Source organism: Cyprinodon variegatus, unplaced genomic scaffold (assembly GCF_000732505.1).
Source record: "Cyprinodon variegatus isolate N-32 unplaced genomic scaffold, C_variegatus-1.0 Scaffold126, whole genome shotgun sequence".
Classification (NCBI taxonomy): domain Eukaryota; kingdom Metazoa; phylum Chordata; class Actinopteri; order Cyprinodontiformes; family Cyprinodontidae; genus Cyprinodon; species Cyprinodon variegatus.
The window spans coordinates 306308-322611 of NW_015150579.1; the positions used below are offsets into that span (position 1 = coordinate 306308).

At 38.6% G+C, this 16304-nt stretch overlaps 1 protein-coding gene across 1 annotated transcript in view; it reads left to right on the plus strand.

Moving 5' to 3' along the window:
* Window positions 1-14104, plus strand: part of mllt6 (myeloid/lymphoid or mixed-lineage leukemia; translocated to, 6) — a 45726-nt gene extending 31622 nt beyond the window's left edge. Inside the window, exons 15-20 of the mRNA XM_015375841.1 lie at window positions 1682-1879; window positions 2062-2138; window positions 2310-2680; window positions 5206-5296; window positions 7996-8208; window positions 10597-14104. Of these exons, the coding sequence (XP_015231327.1) occupies window positions 1682-1879; window positions 2062-2138; window positions 2310-2680; window positions 5206-5296; window positions 7996-8208; window positions 10597-10629 (983 nt within the window). The 3' untranslated portion in view covers window positions 10630-14104. The remainder of the gene's footprint in view (window positions 1-1681; window positions 1880-2061; window positions 2139-2309; window positions 2681-5205; window positions 5297-7995; window positions 8209-10596) is intronic.
* The last annotated feature ends 2200 nt before the right edge of the window (window positions 14105-16304 follow it).

Genomic DNA, 16304 nt, shown 5'->3' on the forward strand with positions numbered 1-16304 from the left:
ACGGTAAGGAAAGAATCAGATGAGCTACCTGAGAAACTTAACATTACGTTTCCCCACTTTAAAACCAAACAAACATGGTGGTTCCGTGCCATGTTAATTTGTTTTCACAAAAGTTGCATGTTACGACTTTTTTCACTTTACAAAGCGCAGGCTATTTTAATTATTGTGATCAATTTGCGCCGTCAGTCTGGACGCTGAGGGTAAACATCCTGCGGCTCTGACTGCAGCGCTGAGAGGGACTCATGCGGGAGCGGGAGAACGGGGTTGGGATGTCGATTTTTATCGATTTTATCGATTCGTTGTTGCAGCCCTAGTTTTGATGAAAACGTTGTGGTTTTGAACTTTAGATTTACACTGTTATTAGTTTCTTTGTTTTTTTCTTATTATAGTAACAAAGTGTTTAATGAGCCTGTTGTTACCTCTTTCCTTTGAGTTAATAAACACATTTATCACAAGTTATTTCAGGGATTAAAAAGAATAAGTTGTTCATTTTTTTTCCTTTTTTTGTAAATTTTCTTTTTTACAACATACTGTTGAGGATAGACTTTAGATGGGTACAGGTCGTTTCCCCTCTTTGCTATTTTGAAAGGTTTTTTTTACTTTAATCTCTTCTTTGGTCAAAAAAAAAAAACAGAAGGTTTGCACATTTCAAACTGAAACCATCATCTCTAGGTACCTGAGTCTGTCTCCCTCCTGGACAGATATGATGGCTGGATGCTGTTTGTACTTGTTTTACTAGATAAATGTGCCACCTTCAGGAATCTGGATCATTATAAGCCCATGAATGGACCAGACTGGTGACAGTCCACAGTTCTCTTCCTTATAAATGACCTTATTCTTTCTTTACATTATCCCATTTAGTCACACAGGGAAGCGTTAGAGTTCATTTTTATTCTCAGATGTGCCTCCAGTTAATTCAGATGTTTTGAAATATACCATTAGAAGCTTACAAAGCCAGTACATCATCTTGGAAAACTCTTTAAAGACAATATTCTACAGAAAATAGTAGTTTTACTATCAGACCTAAACAAGGAGGTCTGGTTTAATGTCAAAAACTTTTTTTTTTTTTTTTTTCTTTTTTGCACTGTAGGTAAAAAATCACACAAAAGCACAGTTTCAATTAGTCATATGGAGACTTGCAAAAAAAAGGTTTACATTTTCCTGCTAATTTGTGTTGAATTATGTAAAATTCAATGACTAATGTTTCTAAGTATGCTGTGCAAAGCACATTAAATTACACAGATTCAATGGAATCTGCAGCAACAACTTGTACCATTTCTTTTCCAGTAACAGGTGATCAGGATTATAAGGTAAAAAAAAAGCTAGATTTATTTGATCAGCATAATAATGTGCATGGTGTCAAACACATTTCTCCAAGCCCTGCACATTGTTAAAAGATGCACCTCATGGTTTACTCGGAATACAGATGATAAAATTACAGTGAATTGAATACACTGAACTTGGCCCCGAGTTCAAACAGCAGCTCTGCATAAAAAATTACCTTCCTAAGACCTGCTAGCTTGAATAAGAAGAAACCCTCGTTTTACAGATTTTTTTTTTTTTTTGCTTTCTTCTCACTGTTTAATAATTTTTTTCTTCATGCTGTTCTTTCCCCAGATGAACACACTCTATGTTATACATGATAGACTTTGATTCTCCTTCTTTTCTCTCCCTATTCCAGTTGTGGAGATGTTAAAGTCACTGCACTCGCTGCAGCAGGAGAACCAGCGCCTACAGGACCAGATCCTCAGCCTGACGGCTAAAAGGGAGCGGCTGCAGTTGCTCAACACAGAGCTGGCCTCTCCTTTTCAGCCCCATATTCTCTCCGGACCGGGCCTGCACTCATCCGCACAGATCAGCTTTCTGTCATCCTCTCAAGGTTAGTATCTTCACCTCTGACACCTACTTTCACATCTTTATGTCTGGGTAGCCGTTTCGTACACTACCACTTTCATTTAACAGCATCAGTGTGTTAACATCATTAGACTGAACTGAGATGATGCTGTTCTAACTGGTTTTAGCTGCAGCTCTGCACTGTAAATATGCCTCTCATTTCTTTAGACCCCTTGAGCACCAATAAGAGTCCTCTGTCCAAAAGCTGCTTCCTGAATGACTCCTCCTTTGTTACTTCATCAGAGGTAAAAAACTGTCTCCTTTTTTATGTCAAACTCACCAGGAGTTTAATAACAAGCCCCTTTTTATGTTTCTATAAATTGTTTTAGAAGGAGCTCTCTACTGCTTGTGTTTATTTAATGACACATTAAGGTGTAATAAACAGCTAAAAGGTGTTCTTTGTTTTGTTGATCCAGGAGCTTCACTCCGGCAGCCCGTCCCGTAGCAGTTCCTCGCTCTCCTTCCAGGGAACCCCTCCTCCTCAGCCGAGCCCCGCCTCTCTTGGCCAGCCGCTGCTGAACGGTTTGAGCAGAGGGGCGACAGACAGTCTGGCCGGCATCAGTCAGTCAGGCAGCACCACTCTGCCAGTGGTGGGTGGGCTCATGGCGTCCATCACAGGGAGTCCCCAGCTGAACATGAACGGCGTGCTCGGCGGGCTGAATGGCGTGATCCAGTCTCCTGCACAGGGTGCTCAGCAGCCAGCGCTCCCTGCCCTTCGCCCCCAGCCTCCGCCGATCAACCCCCAGTCACTGGCTCAGGGCTTCCAGCTTCCCAAGAACGTGAGCCCGTAAGTACCTTTGTCGATTTGGTTCAGAGAGGCCCCCAGCCAAGAAGGGTTGGTCATTGTTTGAATTTGAACAATTCTGGTTCTTCTCCATTCCTATTCTTTTAAGAAAAATAATTATATTACTTAACATGTTATAAATGAGCTGGCTGACAGACTTCTGTCTGGATGAAATGGTCTAAACTAACTTCTAAAACGCTACTATAAATTATCATATAGTTGCTTTCAGCCAGTATATACATCTCAAACCTATAAGCTCCAATATAATCCTATGAATCCTTCTTCACAGTTACATTTTTACATGGAGCTTTACTGTATAACACCTTAAATAAAACACATTTGCCCATGCTGTAGGTTTTATGGTATATAATTGTCTATTAAGAAAACTGTTTAATTTTATTTATTGCCTGGTAAATTCTCAGTCATCTGGCTAATCAACCACAAAACAGGCTTTAATTGGATGGCAGCCAGACTTTCGCTCAGTTTTTTGAAAAAGAAGTAATTAGTCTGACTGGGGATTGATTAATTCATAAGTTCAGCAGTTCTACATTCAATTTCTTTTCATTCTATCCAGGAAGCATAGGAAACGAGGCGGGCATCAGCTAAGAAATAAAGTAAGAGGAAGAAAGTACAAAAAAAAGCTTTGCTCTCCCTGTAGAGGCTGTGCTGGGATTATAGAGGAGGAACCAATTCCTCAGGGAACCAACTTTAGCACAGCACAGGAGCAGCAGGTCAAAGACGAGGTTGCTCATGTTTGATCATGTTAGCCAGATAGCCGATTGGTCATTTCCTTAATTAACGTTAACATTCACTTTCAAATGCTGCATCAGATGGTTTCACAAACACTGCTGTGGATTCTTCTTCGCTGATATTGGGCAGCCTCTGCCTCTGCATGGCGGACTTGGCATTAAAATCAAGGAATCGAAGATAAAAAATAAAAATGTAATCCTTGCTGCTCCACCCCTCATCCAAAAGAGAAAATTTATTTAACTGAGTGCAATGCCTTGTAAAATTATTTACGCTATTTGATTATTTTATCCTTTTATTATATTAAATAATGTGTTGTGGTGTAAATTCTGAGTTATTGCATATTTATTACGTTAAGTGTTTTTGTTGTAAAAAAAATAGCCACGTTTTTTTAAAAAGTAAAAAAACTCAAAATTCTTCTAACTAGAAGGATGCCTTACAAACTGCCTGCACACTTTGCATCATACATTCAACAACAGACAAGTTAGAACATCTGATTCCTCCATTTTTTTTTTTTTATGAATAAAGCTCACCTCCCTGGGAGCTTCCTAACCTCACTGATATTATTTTGAATTCTTTCAATAAGCGATTTAATAACATATAGGCAGCAGCATGCTATGGCAGTATGAGCTGGTTTTCTTCTAGGCCCACTCCTCCAAAAAATGGTAACTGATGAGATCGTTTACAGACAATTGATATTTTTTCTAGACAGTATTATTTGTTGAGTCAACACTTCGTAGAACCAGCTTAACTTAAATTTTGTGCATAATTGTTGCACATTCTGCTCTGCTGAACGGCTCAAGGTGAAGCAGATCAGTACTAAAAACCCTTTCTTAATATCTATTAAAGTTTTATTCCATATTCCTTATTAGTTTCAGGTCAGGTCCACTAGATTAGCTCCGTTCTATCCCGTCCCATTGTAACTCTGGCTGTATGTTTAAAGGTTGTTCTCCTGGTGGAAGGTGACGCCAAGCCCCATGTCTTAAGTCTTGTGGAGCTTCTAACAGGTTATCTTCAAGGACTGCTTTGTATATAAGTGTAACCTGACCTGCTTTCCTGTCACTGCTGAATGAAAGAAACCCCTCACTATGATGCTGCCACCACCATGTTTGACAGAGGGAACCTTTGTGTCAGGCTTCATGAGCCTGTGTCCTGAGGGAATGTCAGGGTTCAGGAAACTGAATACAAAGGCATGTCACACACAGAGTTGTAGAAAATGACATCGCAATGTTGGTGTTTTCAATATTTAGATTGCTAAAGACTGTTTGGATTGCATTAATCATTGGATAATTGCGTTTAATGCAAGTGTAGTGGACTAGCATTTATCATGTTAACGATGAGGCAGAGCAGTTGAACATGGTCTTAAAGCAACCAATTCTCATATCGGAAACGAATGACATTTCCCAAAATGCTGAAGGTCACAAGAGTGATGGAGTGAAAGAAGGGAGGAAGTGGGAGGAAAGAAGGGAATAGGCCAGACATTCTCATCACAATATTTACCTGTGTTCTCACCATCGTAAGATGTTGCACTGTTGCTCTTTCACATGCAATTCTAATGGAAAAACTTTAAAGATTTCTTCCTTTTAATCTGACAAGTTTCGAAAACTGAACCTATTCACAAAACTTTGTACTCTTTAACTCCTGATCTTTTGGCGTACTTGACTGGGGATGTTTACTATATGTTTTTATTTTATTTTTATCTGTATATTGATAGATTTCAAATTTATTCCACCAAACGTGTAATTTTCTGAGCTGTGACCTGGTGTCAACATTTGTTCCAGGTCTTCTCATCTGACTGAGCAGCAGAAGCAGCTTCTTCTCGAGCAACAGCAGCAATTCCAGCAGTTCCTCGCCTCACACAACTTCACAACGGTAGTGGCTCTATTCTTATCACCTTATCTTGTACTTCTTTATATAAGGCTGGTTTACATGGCAAGACAATCGTGCCAGTTTCTGCCCCCATCTTTTCCTTTGTAATATAAATTATATTATATTATACTTTATTAATCTCATATTTGAGAAATGTACGTTAGCATTTAACCCATTCCCTTGGGAAGCAGTGGGCTGCCATCAGGCAGGGCCCGGGGAGCAGTTTGGGGGTTAAGGGTCTTTGCTCAGAGACCCAGAGCGGCAGTCTGTGGGAGTAGGACTTGAACTCAGAACCTCAGGATTCCAAGCTCTATGCCCTAACCACAAAAAAAGTTGCCAATTAACCCGTCAAGTTTGCTAAGTCAGCAGCACCAATTCACACAACATATAAATCTCAAGGCACTTTACAGAGACAATTCAGTTAGATCATACAATCAGGTTCGTCCAAAGTTTTCTAAGGAAAACCAGTCAATCACATTGGGTCACTGACTTTGGAGGATACATACCTTCTGAATGTGCATGCATTTTGTTGTTAACTCTACAGCAATCCCTGCAGCTTGACGACACAATGTAATGCGAAGGTGTCTCTCTGTCTGGATGCCAACCCTTACCATGTCACTGTATTACATTTCTTCTGGTGATTCAGGCTCATCTTTACAAAAGTTGAACAGTCCAAGACTTCTTGCAGCCGTAAAACACATATTATCAACTTGGGTATTAGCTAACAAAAGATCAATTGCTGTCACTATGCAGTTTGGGTGCTAAAAGTCTCAGCTTTGAGAAGAAATGATCCTGCTCTGGCTCACAATGCTGCTTTGTGAGAAGGTGGGTGTTTGTTTCCTGTCGGAGTGTGGCACGGTCAAGACTAGTGCCTCTTGGATGGGGGCAGTTTAAAACCTTCCTACATAGGACAGCAAAGACGACTTTTTCAAGAAGATGGTTGCTCCTCAGGGAGCACAATTTATAAGGATTTGGGCATAACATAGAGGAAGGGAGAGCAATATAACATATTTTAAAGGTCAAAAAATTGGTTTTGTGTGATAAAGGCCCCTTAAAACAGAGAACCTCACACTACTCCAGAGATATGGTAAAAATGCACGTTAGCTGGTCAGCTGAGGTTTTCAGAGCTGGATAGGGGAGACACAGGTACCTTATTAACCTTCAGATGCTGAATACCCAAACAACATCTTCTTTTGGGTTAAGTACATTCAGTAGAGGAGGGGAGTGTTCTTAGGTTGTTGGTTTAGGGATGCAGGTAGGCTCTGTGTGTTAGAAAGGTGTTAGTAAGGCTCTATGTGTTGGTCTCTTTTATCAGTTTGTTGCTGGTCTGCTTGTAAATCTCCTGATAATTTCTGTGAAAAGCTTCATGTGTGATCGATGCAGGTGCCCAAGATGTAAAGAAAGCCATGGTTAATAGTTGTGCAGTATGCCTTGGTCTGGAAATATTTTCTCACTGAAGCTAAAGTATGTCATTTCTCAATGCAATATTGATCAGACATAATTTTCAGACATAAAACTAGTGTCTGAATATATAGGCCTGCATCTAAAATCTCTGATTTCAGCATGCTGATAGAAAGTCTTCACCTCTGTTTAAAGCTTATTGTACCCATCTGTAAATGATAAATGGGTCAGTTGTTCTCATACCTACAGATGTTGACTGTTAGTGTAATATCACTTTATCAAGTATTTTCTAACATTCCATGCTACAAAATAAGTAATAAAAATATGTCTGATCCATGCTGATATCGTATTGAGTCAATATCTGTATTGTATCGGAAATGAAAAGGTTTTATCAGACATCCCTAGCTGTTACTGTCACATCAATAATGGTATTTACTTTATGTTTTGATGAATGATCACTATTTCATTTTTACCATTTATTATTGAATGCATGGAAACACAACATTTAAAATTTGAAGGGAAAAATCCGCTCTGGACTATATGGTCTCAGTCTGAGCATTGTTCTGTTGGATGCAGCTTTATGAATGAATGAAACATTCAGCTTTATTACAAACAAAGAACCTGGTGACGCTCACTTGTTAACTCAGCTGCAGCATTGAACTTGCAGAGCTACTTCTATTGTCTGCTTCTTACTGGCCTCAGTTTACAAACCCTCTTTATTTAATTGTTGTCATTGAATGCGGGTTGACAGTGACAGAATTAGCAAACCAAACACCAGGAAGTTGCACAGTGAAGGAGTGGAGCACTAAGAGCAGCTCTCTCCTCCTATATTGAGCATTTTTTCACCCTAGAGATGCAGCAACCCTTATTTGACTTGCAAACTTTTGAAAATCTGCCAGCCGTTTGACAGTAATGCTCTTTGACACTCTCTAATTATAGAAACCATTTTATTTCCTGTGTGACTATGAAGTTTGGTTGCTGCTTCAATAGGAAGAGTGAAGACTTTCATTTTTGTTCAGTCAAAAGAGAAGGAAAAACAGATCCTATTTTAAGGTTGTTACTGTTTAGCTTTACAGTGCATCTAAAAAGAGAACACAGAGAAACAGACACACTTAAGTGGATTTAGAGCAAAAGTTTTAGGTCTATTTTAATTCTGCAGTTTGTTACTGCGCTCTCTCTTTTAATTATGGTAACCTTCGTTTCTAACCTGGCCACTGACCTCACTGATCATTGAAAGTGTTTTGTTTTTTTTCACTTCTGAGCACAGATCAGTAAACTGCAGTGGTCTCCTCTTCCTCCAGGAGCAGCAGGCAGTGATCTACCAGATGCTGCATCAACAGAGACAGAGGGAGCTGCAGCGCCTCACGCTGGCCGGAGCGCTCAGCTCAGCCCCTAACTCACCCATGATCTCCCAGTCGCCCAACCTGCTGTCCTCAGCGACAGCATCTCCCCTGCAGGGCGGTCCAGGAGGTGGTCTCTTTGGACTGCAGGACAACGTGCTCCACAAACCCGGGGTGAGTGTCGCTGCAGGATTCCTAGCTGTGCTCAGAAACACGCTGCTCGTACTGAGAGCAACTAAAAACGGCCCAACCCATCAGGGTTTTAGTTAATATACTTGTCTACAATTTATACTAAATACTGTTTAAATTTTAAGACTTCACCTGCTACTGCTGGATTTGTTTGATCCTGATTTTTACAGAATTCAAACTACAGACGCCTCAGCTCATCTGTTTGCTTGAAACATTGTTTGGGTTCTTTTGTAAGGTTATGTGAAGTTAGGGATATCTTGTCTTAATGTCTTTCTGACATAGAGTAAGCTCTTTATCAGTCAGGGTTCCTCGGCAGTTTATCACTCTGTCTGAATGTTTTATCCTTTCTTCCCTGCACCCTTCTTTTTTCTTTCCCTCCATTCATGTATAGCTTTCATTCCTCATTTCCTCCCTTTTTATCCACCTTATTTCTTCCAAACTTCCTTGTTTTCTCACTTATGTCCTCTATTTCCTCCTTTTGCCTTTATTTCCTTTCCTTCTACTTTCGACGGTCCATATTTACAGATAGCAGATGGTTTATTCAGAGGGATCATTTAACTTATTATTACCTGCACTTTTACTCAGGGCCAGAGATGGCAAAAGTACTCACTTTCCGTACTTGAGTAAAAGTACAGATACTTGTGTTAAAAAATACTCTGGTAAAAGTGGAAGTACTGATTAAACTTCTTTACTCAAGTAAAAGTAACAAAGTACAGGCTTGTAAATTTACTTAAAGTATTAAAGTAAAAGTAGTAACCACTTTTTTCATGCCGTTGCCTACATTTTAAATGGATGTCTGCCAATAGGACTAGATCTCCATTGTGTTCATTTTCAATCATCTCGTCGTCCATACTACTATGCTAACGCCACCGCCACCAAGCTGCAATGATTTGCCGCGAATGAATACCGCCGAATCTGTCGATTCATCTTGTAGTGGTGCGTCAAATGCAACGTAGATTCCCATCCAATTAGATTGAATTTGGTATTGATGACGTGAAAAATAATAATGGTAACTCCATTGAAATGGTTCAAAACTAAAGTAACGACCCAATTTTTTTAAATGTAAGGAGTAGAAAGTACAGATATTTGTGTAAAAATGTAAGGAGTAGAAGTAAAAAGTCGCCATAAAAATAAGTAGTAAAGTAAAGTAAAAATATCAGAAAAATCTACTTGAGTACAGTAACGAAGTATTTGTACTTCGTTACTTCCCATCTCTGCTCAGGGCAGTATATGATAAAACACATTTTAGTGCTTTTTGTTTTTGTGTTCTAAGTAAAGAGCTCCACCTTCCAACAAGTTTAATGCTCTCTAAGTAAAAGGAACCAGAAGTAGACACACCATCATTAAATCAATGAAAAAATAATTGAATCTCCTGCTCTAAAATTTAAAATGCTACATTAATCTTTGTTTCTTTTGGCTTTAGTTCATTAAATCTGAGGCCTCTAAATAATATCCAGTTCATCCAGTTGCCTTTAGAAGTCACGCTGTCAATTATCAGAGTCCAGTTGAGGGAATTTATTTTTATTGTTCTGCTGTTCTTTGAAGACTTCAAGGATTTAATAGGGAATATTAGGGATAGTGGCATCCTAGTGATTAGGGCATAGGGCTTTGAATCCTGAGGTTGTGAGTTCGACCCCCCACTCCCACAGACTGCCACTCTGGATCCCTGAGCAAGACCCTTAACCCCACACTGCTCCCCAGGTACCGCCTCACAATGGCAGCCCACTGCTCCCCAAGGGGATGGGTTAAATGCAGAAAAGTAATTTCCCTCTGGGATTATTAGAGTATATAAAATCAAATCAAAAGTTAGTTAACAATCAACCCCACGAAGACCAAGAAACGCTCATAGGGGTGAATTACACAGCAGACATTTGAAAGAAGCTGCTCTAATCAGATGAGACATCTTGGCCTGTATACTAAGCTCTATTTGTGGATAACACTTCACATTTCCCTCCTTGTGCTGGAACATGGTGGTAGCAGCACCATGTAAATACATAAAACTCCTGAAAGAAAAGCTGTTTGTTTCTCCAGAGAGCTTGAGACAAAGATGGAGGATCATTTCTCAATACAAGGAATACAAGCCTTAAATATATAGCCAGTTAAGAGGAGGAGGTAGCATGCCTCCAATATTTCTCTTCATAGTTGTTGTTTTGAAATGTATCAATACCTTGTCTAATGTTCACGAATAGAAAATAAAAGGTTAAACAGCAGTTTTAGGTGTTTTATCAGACTTTAGACTGATAAAACACTCCAAAAAGAAGCACTTTAGAATTAAAAATAGAATAGAAAATCCCTTTATTGTCCCACAATGGGGAAATTGTGGCTGAAAAAAGAGACATATGTAACAACATCCTGATGTTTTTTTCCCCTCAGACAGGAGAGAAGCCAGGAGACAAGAATGGATGATCCCGTAGCTTCTTGTCCAGTTCGGATGACAACATCCTGCCGCAGTCGCGGATTTCTGTGAAGATCTGGACTTACTAGACTCTCCGTCTTCTGTCATCGTCTTCTGACAAACTTATATGAATGTAAAACGTGACATTAAGGTGAAGTTTTGTGTTTCAAAGCCTTTTAATATCAAAGGGTTCAATGTTTTTTTCCTTTTTTCTTTTCTTTATTTAGGCAGCTTTTAGAGAGCATGATTATGGTGGTCTCTTCTTTAAATTGCACTAATTTGTTAGCTCAACCAATAGGGGCTGCTTATGAAGCTCATGGCTGCAGGAGCTAGATGAGCTCCTTTTTGTGACGTTTGATCTGAAGGTCTAGAGACTGGCTCTGACTTCTCCAGCCTGCGAGGAAAACAGACTTCTGACACTTCTAGGAACCTCAGCTGTCTTCCTCCATATATATTTCGTCTTCCTGTTTTGTTTTGTTTTTTTCAGTTCCTTCTGCATCCTTTGAACCTTTCAGCATCTCGCTGGCACTTATAAAGTATAAGATGTAGTCAAGTTGGTGTGTCGTCTGTGGTGTTTCTCCATGAAGCTAGTTATTACCTCAAACTTTCCGCCCGCTGTCCTCCGGTTTGATTTTGTGCAGCAGCCTTTAGTGGATAGGAACGGCCTCCCTAAAAAAGCTGCGCTGTTCACTCATTTTAATGTAAAAAGACTGGCCGTCAATCGTAGGTGGTAACGGCTTTTGTTCCATCCCATTAGAGTTCCTGCCATCTTTTATATAATTCTAGTTGCTGTCGAGATTAAGCAGATGAAACCAAACATTTGGAACGGAAGTCGTTTTTCCTGAACGAATGTGCACTTTGCATGTTCAGACTTAAGGACGTTTAGTAGGCCACCACAGACTGAAGAGGTTTATGACTTGTATTTTGCACTCTTGTCCTGAAGTTCTTTGTGTTACCTTCCCACATGGATAACTCTTAACTAGCTCTTCTTTTAGCAATACTGGATAGATAATGCCTTAATGAGTAAGGGGTAGATCTACGGGGAGGGGCCCACAGGCCCTGCCCCGTCCTCTCGTCTTTGATGGGTTTTGTTTTTATCTCTGGCACATGGAAAGGGTTTTTTTTAATGGTTTGTTTCTAAATAAACTTCTTAGACTCATTTCTACTTTAAATGTGTGAATAACGTTAAAGTGTCAAATCATTTTTCTATTGTGACTTTTGTGTTCAGATTCAGAGCTCTTAAGTTTATTGTTGTGCTTCAGAAGACTGAGAAACGATGATTTGTAGCACATGTTGCAGTCATAGGAAAGAGTTGAGCTCTCAATACAGCAGAGTTTGATGCGTAATGTGACTGTTATCAGCACTGAGACGACAGTGAAACCCCAACTTAGGGGCCGACCTTCTCCCTCCACTCTTGATTCTTCAAGTGTAGCCTGTTTTTCGTTTTACCAAAAGATCCTGTTTCCTTTGTATTTAGTTTCCTAATGGTTCTGTTTGCAAACTGTTATAGTTTGGCTTATTTCAAAGAATCAAGCAACTTTCTACTTAGAGAGACAGTGCCTTGTAAAAATATTCTTTCCTCTTGAACTTTATCAGATTATCTGAATTCACTAGCAAAACTAATTTTTTTCTTTGTTTTTTCGATAGATCAACACAAAGTATTGCACCAGTGTAATGTAGACGGAAAGAATTAATTGTTTAATTTATTTAATTACTCATTAAGCAATCTGAAAAATGTCTGGCATGCATTTCTATTCTGACCCTTTGAGTTAATGCTGTGTAGAACCGGCTTTTTCTTCCGGTTAAATCGACTGGTGTTTTGGAGGAAACCTGTTTTGTTCATCTAAAGACAAACATTCTTGTCCATTTTTCTTTTTAAAATATTTTCTTTTTCATTTGGAGCATCAAAGTTTTGGCTTTTTTGTGAATATTAGTTGAACTGCCTGCCCTGCCTGAGCTGTAAATCTCTGCAGCTCTCCCAGCATTAGCTTGAACCTCTCAGCTGCCCCCTCCTGTAAGTTTATGTGGATAAGTGCCCTCTTCAGATAATGGATTGAACAAAGGTCTGTGAGATTTTCAAAGCTTTGAATATTTTATTTAGAACTAAAATCTCTTCAAAACTTTCCCCCCCCTAAAGGACCACACCACTACTGGAGGAGGTAGTAAATACAGCTTTTTGCAACTTTATCAAAGCTTCTCTGTGCTGTTTTAGAGCCTTGGCGATTTCTGCCCTGGAGTTTTTCCACAATCTGTTAATAGTGATGATATTTATGAGCTAAATCACAGGATGTCTCCAGACGTTTACATTTGCAAACCCTCTCCACATAGTTACAAACTTACCTAGGTGCTCCGTGTGGAAATTCTGTCAGCACAGATTCCACACGGAGGGGCGTTAAGGCCCAAAACGACAATCTGGCTGTGCGGACTTCGCTGCCGCATCAAGCCTAAACCGAGTTTTAAATTTAAGCTGTGCTCCTCGGTCTTCAGTAAGTTTTTTTTTTTTTCTATGTTCTTTGACAAACCCTCAGAGACTTACTTAAAACTGCTCACCTATAGACCAGCACCTATCTACCAATATGTTTACTTTGAGTAAGTTTTTTCCTATTAATCAGCAGGGAAAATAATTGCATGCCACACTTTTCAGCTGTTTTTTTTTGTGCAAAACAGAATTATTAACTGACTCATATTCTTTCCATTTAATAAAATGCAGCTTTGTGTTGGTCAGTAGCATTGAAATCTTCATTAAAACATGAAGGTCTGTGGTTGTAACACAATGAAACGTAAAAACGTTTAAGGATCTGAATACTTTTGCCAGGCACTTTGTGTACCTGTAGCAGTGACAGATGTTAATTATGATGACTGCGAGATGGAGGTCTGTCATTTAAATGATCTTCCTCTGAGCCTTGAAAATGTTTGGACTCAAAGAGTGGAGCAAAGGTTTCCTGAAGCGGTTTCTCTGTCATGTTGCACTGGGGCCTTTTGAGCCCAAATGTAAATTGTTTTTTTTTTTACATTTGTTTTATTATTATTTTAAATGCCGTTGGGGTAAGACTTGTAAAGTTCAATATGTTTGTGTAAGAACACATTCATTCCTTTTAAGCTTTGAGGTATTGGTAACATATTCATGTTATGAATGTCGTACTGTGTATCTTTTATGTATTGCAACATTTAAGCACCTGGCTCTAGATGAGACTTCAGCTATTAGGATATGAATTGCATGAAATTCAGAGATGTCTCTTCAAATGTATAGCTAAATACCAAGTGATAACTATGCATCATATAAAATGCATTGTTCCCTGAATTAAGAAAGGAAAAAAAATGAAATGAGCACTGAATTATAGGAAGCAAAGCACGTCGACATCGTTGTACAGTGAATTTGTTGGACAGAACTGAAAGAAACAAATTGACAATATTTCAAAGCCCTGTAAAGTATTTTGATATTTTTGTGTGTAAAATTAAAAGACAACCTTTTTTGGTCAATAAATGTATTTTACTGAGTTGTTTCATGCTGTGTACCGATGTTGATTATTTCTTTCAATTTGCTATGATGTCAGGAAATCTGCTTTACTTACGACCAGTAGATTTTAAGGAAACACAAGTCTTTATTTTATTGATTTTTTTTTAAATACCTGTTTAAACAAGATATTTAGTTATATTCTAACAATTAGTTTTAGTTCACATTTAACACAAACTGATGTCATACAGATGCATCATTATGAATATAAACAATCAATGTTAGAAAATGAGACCTTTATAGAATCATCCACATATAGCAATATTATGTTAATTTCAAGTAATATTTACAAGTTATGAAAACCCCTATTTGGTTAGGGTTAGATGGTGAGGTAAGAAGAAAAATAAAATCTATGGCTGCTTAGCACTTCCTGGGCCTTCATCTCACCTCAGCAGAACCGTAGGCGGATCCACGCCACATTGCTGATGCAGTAATCCATGTAAAAGAGGATCTAAACAATTATTGGGTGCACATACAGCACCATAGATAGACATCACGGTAAACATTCTGTTCATCGTCCCTCTATTTTTCTAATTACCAAGCAACCCGTATTTGTTTCTTTTTATGCAAACATAGTTAACAGAAATACATTTAAAATATTCCGCATGTTACTGAAAGAAACTTAATCAAACCTATTGTTTTATACTGTTCTGACAAGCATCACTAAATAAATGTAAACAATCAATGCATAAGAACCTGATCATTTTTAGTGACGGTTATCAAAATACTGTTTGGAATTTGAATTTTACAACCAAATGTTCAGCTCTTTGTCTTCTTGAGTTTTTAGTTTCTTATATTACACAGTTATTAATGTGGTAAAATGACAATGGTTAACTGTTTGTTCATTTCAGTAGGTGAAAAGCTGCTTCCCTATTTTCCTAAAGACATGTCCTGAAATGAACAACATGAGATGAGGGTAACAATGTGACCTTTTCTGAGATGAAAAAACAACCATAAAAGGATGAAAACTGACCATGAAGTGCAAAAAGGGTTAAAAAAAAAATCACCCTCTAATAGCCAGTATACAGTAAGTATGCATATTTTCACCCTTAATGTGACATAAAATCTGCACAGGTAACTTTCAATTCAAAGTAAAATCTGTGAGGAGGAAAAACCAAATACCAGTGGTTATATATAAATGTCCCACCCTCTTATGAGTTCAGAATGAAGAATGATAAAAATCATGTTTAAAAGCAAACAAATCAGTATTTAGTTAGATCATTTAAGGCACATCAGATTAATTTACCTCAAAACAAAGTTTAGGTATTTTTGTAGGTTCCATCTCACAGCAAAATAGATGGTACCTATAGAGCTTCCAAAGCATCTGAGAAATCTGTGTCCAAAGATACCAGACAGGAGTACAAAACATTTTAAGGAATTTGGACTAAAATAATAACAGTAATACATGACTTCTAACTTGTATGTTTGGTTCAAATGCAACGCTGCACAACACCAGTTTGGCAGAAAACTCACAAGGCATGACAGTGGCAGCATTATGCCCTGGGACTGTAACTCTTTACCCAAAGCAGCCTTAATCAAGTTGGGGGAATAATGAACAGTTCCAAATATGTGTTATTGCTGGCTTAAAACCCTTATGCTTCTCAGAGAAAACTGATTCAGAAGAGGAACCTTACCTTTCATGGCAATAACAAAAGAAAACTACCATCAAAATCAATAAATGAATATCCTCCCCTGAGTAAGATTGCATTTAGGAAAGGATCCACCCTGAGCTCATAAATATAATAATTGGAAATGTAATGTGAAATCTGACCGTCAGGGTTCTGCCCTCTGTTTAAGTTTATTTTTAGTTTCTTTGTAGTTGTTTTCTAGCAGTGTTTACAGTAGTTGTTGCCCCCTTGTGCTTGTTTCTTTTCCCCTTGCTTCGCTCTAGTTAGTTCTACTCACACCTGCTCCATATTCAGCTCATTAGCCCATCCTTTGTTCTCTTCCCCATATATACACCACCTCTGCAGTCAGTCAGTGCTGTTTTTTGTTGATTTGTTGCTTCCTCGTCTCTGGATCCCCACGTGATCTGATTTTTTTATTTCTCAGTATTTTGGATTTTTTGCTTCTATCTCTTGCGACCCCGTTTGGGATAAGCAGGATGGATGGATGGATGGATGGATGGATGGATGGATGGATGGATGGATGGATGGATGGATGGATGGATGG